The sequence below is a fragment of the Apis mellifera genome, linkage group LG11 (assembly GCF_003254395.2).
Source record: "Apis mellifera strain DH4 linkage group LG11, Amel_HAv3.1, whole genome shotgun sequence".
Taxonomy (NCBI): domain Eukaryota; kingdom Metazoa; phylum Arthropoda; class Insecta; order Hymenoptera; family Apidae; genus Apis; species Apis mellifera.
In genome coordinates this window covers 3,409,345-3,418,593 of record NC_037648.1, presented here as the reverse complement: position 1 = coordinate 3,418,593, position 9,249 = coordinate 3,409,345, and the positions used below count along the sequence as shown (strand labels likewise).

The following is a 9,249-nucleotide window of genomic DNA, read 5'->3' as shown; positions in this document are numbered from 1 at the left end:
TTCTTTTTCGAAGCTTAAACTGAAAGATTTCAGATGGATTTCAATAAAAACGAGCGCGCATTTAAATATGAGAAACGCGTCAAAGAGATTCGTGTTTTATATCGCGTCAAGATTTTTCCAACCAAACTACAAGATAAAAGATTTCAAATCAACGATTTTGAAAATTGATTCAACTCAGTTCAGGGAGTATATTATATTCAAGTTAAAATATTTGTAACATGTACTCGTGAATTGACAGAGCTCTTTTTATCTTACTATTAAATTAAACACGTTTCAATGGAATATTACATCCTAAAAACTATCTGCTGCTCGATTTTCTCATTTTAAGTAATTTTATATTCAAATCTATGTATAATATTACAATTATATTTAATTTCGTATCAATAAAAATGTAAACATAAAGCAAAATGAAATCTATCGATATATAACGCATAGATTTTGATGATTTTCAACAATTTTTTCTGATATATATATTCTTATATTTTTCTATATATGCTTTCAAAGATGATTCTCTTCAAGAGAATTCGCAGAATATAAAAATAAAATATGAACATAATCGCCTTTGAAATTATAACAGTTGAAATGGCAACAATAGATACTCAGTGTGAAGTCTATCTCAGCTGGCCGTCATAATTAAGTCACATTTGCTATGTTGCCACAGTTACATACATACAGACGAAATTCAATGTAATAACATCATTTTCTTAATAGCATACATCTAAACAAAACCATCGTATAATGAAAATATTATAATTACTTTTTTTTTGATAATACTAAAAAATATTCCTTTTTTTTTGTTTAAACAAAGTCAAATATAATTCTCAATGAATTAATGTATCGTCATATGAAAAGTAACTATTATAACTGCTATTACTATTATATATAAGTATTATTATTATTATTATCATTATTATTATTAATATTATTATAGTTATTGTTTTATTGTTGTTGTTGTTCTTGTTGTTCTTGTTGTACTTGCAGTTGTTGTGTTATTGTTATTGTTGTTGTTACTGTTAGTGCTGCTAATGTTGTTATTATTATTATTGTTGATATTGTTGTCATTGCGATTGCTGTTATAGTTGCTGTTATCGTTATTGTAACTGTTGATGTTGCTGCTGTTGTTGTTGATGTTGCTGTCGTTGTTATTGTTGTCGTTCTTGTTCTTGCCACTGCTACTCCTACAACTACTGCTACAACTATCGGTACTGCTACTGATACTGATACTGATACCGCTACCGCTACCACTACCTATACCGCTGCCGCTTCTGCTTCTGCTTCTGCAACTGCTACTGCTTCTGCTTCTGCTTTGCATCTGCTTCTGCTTCTGCTTCTGCTTCTGCTTCTGCTTCTGCTTTAGCTACTGCTTCTGCTTCTGCTTTAGCTCCTGCTTCTACTTCTGTTATTGCTTCTACTTCTGCTTTAGCTTCTGCTTCTGCTTCTGCTTTAGCTTCTGCTTCGGCTATTGCTACTGTTACAGCTTCTGCTTCTGCTTCTGCTCCTGTATCTGCTTCTGCTACTGCTTCTTCTTCTGTTTTAGCTTCTGCTTCTGCATTTGCTTCTGCTTCGCTTCTGCTTCTGCTACTGCTTTAGCTTCTGCTTCTGCTTCTGCTTCTGCTTCTACTTCTGATACTGTTACTCCTTCTGCTTCTGCTTTGCATCTGCTTCTGCTTCTGCTTCTGCTTCTGCTTCTGTTTCTGCTTCCGCTTCTGTTTCTGCTTTAGCTTCTGCTTCTGCTTTAGCTTCTGCTTCTGCTTCTGCTTTAGCTTCTGCTCCTGCTTCTGCTATTACATCTGCTTCTGCTACTGCTTTAGCTTCTGCTTCTGCTTCTGCTTCTACTACTGCTACTGCTACTCCTTCTGCTTCTGCTTTGCATCTGCTTCTGTTTTGCAACTGCTTCTGCTTCTGTTTTGCAACTGCTTCTGCATCTGCTTCTACTTCTGCTTCTGCTTCTACTTCTGCTACTGCTACTCCTTCTGCTTCTGCTTTGCATCTGCTTCTGCTTCTGCTTCTGCTTCCGCTTCTGTTTCTGCTTCTGCTTCTGCTTCTGCTTCTGCTTTAGCTACTGCTTCTGCTTCTGCTTTAGCTCCTGCTTCTACTTCTGCTATTGCTTCTACTTCTGCTTTAGCTTCTGCTTCTGCTTCTGCTTTAGCTTCTGCTTCGGCTATTGCTACTGTTACAGCTTCTGCTTCTGCTTCTGCTCCTGTATCTGCTTCTGCTTCTGCTTCTTCTTCTGTTTTAGCTTCTGCTTCTGCATTTGCTTCTGCTTCGCTTCTGCTTCTGCTACTGCTTTAGCTTCTGCTTCTGCTTTTGCTTCTGCTTCTACTTCTGATACTGTTACTCCTTCTGTTTCTACTTTGCATCTGCTTCTGCTTCTGCTTCTGCTTCTGTTTCTGCTTCCGCTTCTGTTTCTGCTTTAGCTTCTGCTTCTGCTTTAGCTTCTGCTTCTGCTTCTGCTTCTACTTCTGCTACTGCTATTCCTTCTGCTTCTGCTTTGCATCTGCTCCTGCTTCTGCTTTTGCTTCTGCTTCTGCTTCTGCTTCTACTACTGCTACTGCTACTCCTTCTGCTTCTGCTTTGCATCTGCTTCTGTTTTGCAACTGCTTCTGCTTCTGTTTTGCAACTGCTTCTGCATCTGCTTCTACTTCTGCTTCTGCTTCTACTTCTGCTACTGCTACTCCTTCTGCTTCTGCTTTGCATCTGCTTCTGCTTCTGCTTCTGCTTCCGCTTCTGTTTCTGCTTCTGCTTCTGCTTCTGCTTCTGCTTTAGCTACTGCTTCTGCTTCTGCTTTAGCTCCTGCTTCTACTTCTGCTATTGCTTCTACTTCTGCTTTAGCTTCTGCTTCTGCTTCTGCTTTAGCTTCTGCTTCGGCTATTGCTACTGTTACAGCTTCTGCTTCTGCTTCTGCTCCTGTATCTGCTTCTGCTTCTGCTTCTTCTTCTGTTTTAGCTTCTGCTTCTGCATTTGCTTCTGCTTCGCTTCTGCTTCTGCTACTGCTTTAGCTTCTGCTTCTGCTTTTGCTTCTGCTTCTACTTCTGATACTGTTACTCCTTCTGCTTCTACTTTGCATCTGCTTCTGCTTCTGCTTCTGCTTCTGTTTCTGCTTCCGCTTCTGTTTCTGCTTTAGCTTCTGCTTCTGCTTTAGCTTCTGCTTCTGCTTCTGCTTCTACTTCTGCTACTGCTACTCCTTCTGCTTCTGCTTTGCATCTGCTCCTGCTTCTGCTTTTGCTTCTGCTTCTGCTTCTGCTTCTGCTTCTGCTTCTGCTACTGCTTCTGCTTCTGCTATTGCTTCTGCTACTGCTTCTGCTACAGCTTCTGCTTCTGCTTCTGCTTCTGCTTCTGTTTCTGCTTCTGCTTCTGCTTCTGCTTTGCATCTGCTCCTGCTTCTGCTTCTGCTTTAGCTTCTGCTTCTGCTTCTGCTTCTGCTTCTGCTTCTGCTACTGCTTCTGCTTCTGCTTCTGCTTCTGCTTCTGCTTCTGCTTCTGCTTCTGCTTCTGCTTGCATCTGCTTCTGCTTCGGCTTCTGCTTCAGCTTCTGCTTCTGCTTCTGCTATTGCTTCTACTTCTGCTTTAGCTTCTGCTTCTGCTTCTGCTTTAGCTTCTGCTTCGGCTATTGCTACTGTTAAAGCTTCTGCTTCTGCTTCTGCTCCTGTATCTGCTTCTGCTTCTGCTTCTTCTTCTGTTTTAGCTTCTGCTTCTGCATTTGCTTCTGCTTCGCTTCTGCTTCTGCTACTGCTTTAGCTTCTGCTTCTGCATTTGCTTCTGCTTCGCTTCTGCTTCTGCTACTGCTTTAGCTTCTGCTTCTGCTTTTGCTTCTGCTTCTACTTCTGATACTGTTACTCCTTCTGTTTCTACTTTGCATCTGCTTCTGCTTCTGCTTCTGCTTCTGTTTCTGCTTCCGCTTCTGTTTCTGCTTTAGCTTCTGCTTCTGCTTTAGCTTCTGCTTCTGCTTCTGCTTCTACTTCTGCTACTGCTACTCCTTCTGCTTCTGCTTTGCATCTGCTCCTGCTTCTGCTTTTGCTTCTGCTTCTGCTTCTGCTTCTGCTTCTGCTACTGCTTCTGCTTCTGCTATTGCTTCTGCTACTGCTTCTGCTACAGCTTCTGCTTCTGCTTCTGCTTCTGCTTCTGTTTCTGCTTCTGCTTCTGCTTCTGCTTTGCATCTGCTCCTGCTTCTGCTTCTGCTTTAGCTTCTGCTTCTGCTTCTGCTTCTGCTTCTGCTTCTGCTACTGCTTCTGCTTCTGCTTCGCTTCTGCTTCTGCTACTGCTTTAGCTTCTGCTTCTGCTTCTGCTTCTACTTCTGCTACTGCTACTCCTTCTGCTTCTGCTTTGCATCTGCTCCTGCTTCTGCTTTTGCTTCTGCTTCTGCTTCTGCTTCTGCTTCTGCTACTGCTTCTGCTTCTGCTACTGCTTCTGCTTCTGTTTCTGCTTCTGCTTCTGCTTCTGCTTTGCATCTGCTCCTGCTTCTGCTTCTGCTTTAGCTTCTGCTTCTGCTTCTGCTTCTGCTTCTGCTTCTGCTTCTGCTTCTGCTTCTGCTTTGCATCTGCTTCTGCTTCGGCTTCTGCTACTGCTACTGCTTCTGCTTCTGCTTTAGCTTCTGCTTCTGCTTCTGCTATTGCTTCTGCTTCTACTTCTGCTACTGCTTCTGCTTTTGCTTCTGCTTTAGCTTCTGCTTTGGCTTCTGCTTCTGCTTCTGCTTCTGCTTCTGCTACTGCTTCTGCTTCTGCTTCTGCTTCTGCTTCTGCTTCTGCTTCTGCTACTGCTTCTGCTTCTGCTTCTGCTTCTACTTCTGCTACTGCTTTGCATCTGCTCCTGCTTCTGCTTCTGCTTTAGCTTCTGCTTCTGCTTCTGCTTCTGCTACTGCTTCTGCTTCTGCTTCTGCTTCTGCTTCTGCTTCTGCTTCTGCTTCTGCTTCTGCTTCTGCTTCTGCTACTGCTTCTGCTTCTGCTTCTGCTTCTACTTCTGCTACAGAACTGCTTCTGCTTCTGCTTTGCATCTGCTCCTGCTTCTGCTTCTGCTTCTGCTTCTTCTTCTGCTTCTGCTTTAGCTTTTGCTTCTGCTTCTGTTTCTGCTTCTGCTACTGCTTTGCATCTGCTCCTGCTTCTGCTTCTGCTTTAGCTTCTGCTTCTGCTTCTGCTTCTGCTTCTGCTTCTGCTTCTGCTTCTGCTTCTGCTTCTGCTTCTGCTTCTGCTACTGCTTCTACTTCTGCTTCTGCTTCTACTTCTGCTTGTGCTTCTGCTTCTGCTTCAGCTTCTGCTTCTGCTTCTGCTTCTGCTTCTGCTTTTGCTTCTGCTCTCCTTCTGCAACTTCTTCTGCTTCTGCTTCTGCTACTACTACTGTTACAGCTTCTGCTTTTGCATCTGCTTCTACTTCTGCTTCTGCTTCAGCTTCTGCTTCTGCTATTGCTTCGGCTTCTGCTACTGCTACTGCTTCTGCTTCTGCTTTGCATCTGCTTCTGCTTCTGCTTTGCATCTGCTTCTGCTTCTGCTTTTGCTTCTGCTTCTGCTTCTGCTTCTGCTTTGCATCTGCTTCTGCTTCGGCTTCTGCTTCTGCTTTGCATCTGCTCCTGCTTCTGCTTTTGCTTCTGCTTCTGCTTCTGCTTCTGCTTCTGCTATTGCTTCTGCTACTGCTTCTGCTACAGCTTCTGCTTCTGCTTCTGCTTCTGCTTCTGTTTCTGCTTCTGCTTCTGCTTCTGCTTTGCATCTGCTCCTGCTTCTGCTTCTGCTTTAGCTTCTGCTTCTGCTTCTGCTTCTGCTTCTGCTACTGCTTCTGCTTCTGCTTCTGCTTCTGCTTCTGCTTCTGCTTCTGCTTCTGCTTTGCATCTGCTTCTGCTTCGGCTTCTGCTTCAGCTTCTGCTTCTGCTTCTGCTATTGCTTCTGCTTCTACTTCTGCTACTGCTACTGCTTCTGCTTCTGCTTTAGCTTCTGCTTCTGCTTCTGCTATTGCTTCTGCTTCTACTTCTGCTACTGCTTCTGCTTTTGCTTCTGCTTTAGCTTCTGCTTTGGCTTCTGCTTCTGCTACTGCTTCTGCTTCTGCTTCTGCTTCTGCTTTGCATCTGCTTCTGCTTCCGCTTCTGCTTCTGCTTTAGCTTCCGCTTCTGCTTCTGCTTTAGCTTCCGCTTTTGCTTCTGCTTCTGCTTCTGCTACTGCTTCATCTTCAGCTTCTGCTTCTGCTCTGCTTCTGCTTCTCCTACTATTACAGCTTCTGCTTCTGCTTCTGCTATTGCTTCTGCTTCTACTTCTGCTACTGCTTCTGCTTCTGCTTCTGCTTTAGCTTCTGCTTTGGCTTCTGCTTCTGCTACTGCTTCTGCTTCTGCTTCTACTTCTGCTACTGCTTCTGCTTCTGCTTCTGCTTTAGCTTCTGCTTTGGCTTCTGCTTCTGCTACTGCTTCTGCTTCTGCTTCTGCTTCTGCTTTGCATCTGCTTCTGCTTCTTCTTCTGCTTCTGCTTTAGCTTCTGCTTCTGCTTCTGTTTCTGCTTCTGCTACTGCTTTGCATCTGCTCCTGCTTCTGCTTCTGCTTTAGCTTCTGCTTCTGCTTCTGCTTCTGCTTCTGCTTCTGCTTCTGCTTCTGCTACTGCTTCTACTTCTGCTTCTGCTTCTACTTCTGCTTCTGCTTCTGCTTCTGCTTCAGCTTCTGCTTCTGCTTCTGCTTCTGCTTCTGCTTTTGCTTCTGCTCTCCTTCTGCAACTTCTTCTGCTTCTGCTTCTGCTACTACTACTGTTACAGCTTCTGCTTTTGCATCTGCTTCTACTTCTGCTTCTGCTTCAGCTTCTGCTTCTGCTATTGCTTCTGCTTCTGCTACTGCTACTGCTTCTGCTTCTGCTTTGCATCTGCTTCTGCTTCTGCTTTGCATCTGCTTCTGCTTCTGCTTCTGCTTTAGCTTCTGCTTTTGCTTCTGCTTCTGCTTTAGCTTCTGCTTCTGCTTCTGCAACTGCTACTGCTACTGCTTCTGCTCCTGCTTCTGCTTTAGCTTCTGCTTCTGCTTCTGCTTCTGCTATTGCTTCTGCTTTACATCTGCTTCTGCTTTGCATCTGCTACTGCTACTGCTTCTGCTTCTGCTTTAGCTTTTGCTTCGGCTTCTGCTTTAGCTTCTGCTTCTGCTTCTGCTATTGCTTCTGCTTCTACTTTAGCTTCTGCTTCGGCTTCTGCTTCTGCTACTGCTTTGCATCTGCTTCTGCTTCCGCTTCTGCTTCTGCTTTAGCTTCCGCTTCTGCTTCTGCTTTAGCTTCTGCTTCTGGTTCTGCTTTAGCTTTTGCTTCGGCTTCTGCTTTAGCTTCTGCTTCTGCTATTGCTTCTGCTTCTACTTCTGCTACTGCTTCTACTTCTGCTACTGCTACTGCTTCTGCTTCTGCTTTGCATCTGCTTCTGCTTCTGCTTCTGCTACTGCTTCATCTTCTGCTTCTGCTTTAGCTTCCGCTTCTGCTTCTGCTTTAGCTTCCGCTTCTGCTTCTGCTTTAGCTTCTGCTTCTGCTTCTGCTTCTGCTTTAGCTTCTGCATCTGCTTCTGCTTCTGCTTTAGCTTCTGCTTCTGCTTCTGCTTTAGCTTCTGCTTCGGCTTCTGCTTCTGCTACTGCTTCTGCTTCTGCTTCTGCTTCTGCTTCTGCTTCTGCTTCTGCTTCTACTTCTGCTTCTGCTTCTGCTTTCGCTTCTGCTTCTGCTTCTGCTATTGCTTCTTCTTCTGCTACTGCTACTTTTGCTTCTGCTTCTGCTTCTGCTATTGCTTCTGCTTTACATCTGCTACTGCTTTGCATCTGCTACTGCTACTGCTTCTGCTTCTACTTTAGCTTCTGCATCTGCTTCTGCTTCTGCTTCTGCTTTAGCTTCTGCTTCTGCTTCTGCTCCTGCTTCTGCTTTAGCTTCTGCTTCGGCTTCTGCTTCTGCTACTGCTTCTGCTTCTGCTTCTGCTTCTGCTTCTGCTTCTGCTTCTGCTTCTGCTTCTGCTTCTGCTTCTGCGACTGCTTCTGCTTCTGCTTCTGCTATTGCTTCTGCTTTACATCTGCTTCTGCTTTAGCTTCTGCTTCTGCTTCTGCTCCTGCTTCTGCTTTAGCTTCTGCTTTAGCTTCTGCTTCGGCTTCTGCTTCTGCTACTGCTTTGCATCTGCTTCTGCTTCCGCTTCTGCTTCTGCTTTAGCTTCCGCTTCTGCTTCTGCTTTAGCTTCTGCTTCTGCTTCTGCTTCTGCTTTAGCTTCTGCATCTGCTTCTGCTTCCGCTTCTGCTTCTGCTTTAGCTTCCGCTTCTGCTTCTGCTTTAGCTTCTGCTTCTGCTTCTGCTTCTGCTTTAGCTTCTGCATCTGCTTCTGCTTCTGCTTCTACTTTAGCTTCTGCTTCTGCTTCTGCTCCTGCTTCTGCTTTAGCTTCTGCTTCGGCTTCTGCTTCTGCTACTGCTTCTGCTTCTGCTTTAGCTTCTGCTTCGGCTTCTGCTTCTGCTACTGCTTCTGCTTCTGCTTCTGCTTCTGCTTCTGCTTCTGCTTCTGCTTCTGCTCCTGCTTCTGCTTTAGCTTCTGCTTCGGCTTCTGCTTCTGCTACTGCTTCTGCTTCTGCTTTTGCTTTAGCTTCTGCTTCTGCTTTAGCTTCTGCTTCTGCTTCTGCTTCTGCTTTAGCTTCTGCTTCGGCTTCTGCTTCTGCTACTGCTTTGCATCTGCTTCTGCTTCCGCTTCTGCTTCTGCTTTAGCTTCCGCTTCTGCTTCTGCTTTAGCTTCTGCTTCTGCTTCTGCTTCTGCTTTAGCTTCTGCATCTGCTTCTGCTTCTGCTTCTACTTTAGCTTCTGCTTCTGCTTCTGCTCCTGCTTCTGCTTTAGCTTCTGCTTCGGCTTCTGCTTCTGCTACTGCTTCTGCTTCTGCTTCTGCTTCTGCTTCTGCTTCTGCTTCTGCTTCTGCTTCTGCTTCTACTTCTGCTTCTGCTTCTGCTTCCGCTTCTGCTTCTGCTTTAGCTTCCGCTTCTGCTTCTGCTTCTGCTTTAGCTTCTGCTTCTGCTTCTGCTTCTGCTTTAGCTTCTGCTTCTGCTACTTTTGCTTCTGCTTCTGCTTCTGCTATTGCTTCTGCTTTACATCTGCTTCTGCTTTGCATCTGCTACTGCTACTGCTTCTGCTTCTGCTTTAGCTTTTGCTTCTGCTTCTGCTTTAGCTTCTGCTTCTGCTACTGCTTCTGCTTCTGCTACTGCTACTGCTTCTGCTTCTGCTTTGCATCTGCTTCTGCTTCTGCTTTTGCTTTAGCTTCTGCTTCTGCTTCTACTTCTGCTTCTGCTTCTGCTTCTGCTTTAG

At 44.7% G+C, this 9,249-nt stretch overlaps 1 protein-coding gene across 1 annotated transcript; it reads right to left on the bottom strand.

Annotated features, from left to right (window-relative positions):
- Nucleotides 1–939: 939 nt before the first annotated feature.
- LOC102654609 (uncharacterized abhydrolase domain-containing protein DDB_G0269086-like) lies at nt 940–7,024 on the bottom strand. The gene is made up of 19 exons (XM_026443671.1): nt 6,905–7,024; nt 6,453–6,507; nt 5,814–6,019; nt 5,529–5,604; nt 5,257–5,431; nt 5,036–5,102; nt 4,781–4,817; nt 4,512–4,692; nt 3,852–4,001; nt 3,745–3,746; nt 3,478–3,645; nt 3,061–3,193; nt 2,992–2,993; nt 2,771–2,907; nt 2,354–2,715; nt 1,675–2,044; nt 1,622–1,623; nt 1,362–1,569; nt 940–1,248 (listed from the first exon to the last, which is right to left on the bottom strand). Exons 1-19 carry the CDS (start codon nt 7,022–7,024, stop codon nt 940–942), a joined length of 2,760 nt encoding a protein of 919 aa, XP_026299456.1.
- Between the last annotated feature and the right edge of the window lie 2,225 nt (nt 7,025–9,249).

Bases quoted from the DNA above. Each gene is read 5' to 3' on its own strand.
- LOC102654609 (XM_026443671.1), bottom strand. From the start codon at position 7,024: ATGCAAAGCAGAAGCAGATGTAAAGCAGAAGCAATAGCAGAAGCAGAA. The intron at 5,432-5,528 runs GCAGAAGCAGAT...GATGCAAAGCAG, and splicing joins AAGCAGAAGCAGAAGCCGAA to AAGCAGAAGCAGTAGCAGTA. The intron at 2,045-2,353 runs GTAGAAACAGAA...AAGCAGAAGCAG, and splicing joins GAAGCAGAAGCAGATGCAAA to AAGCAGAAGCAGAAGCAGAA.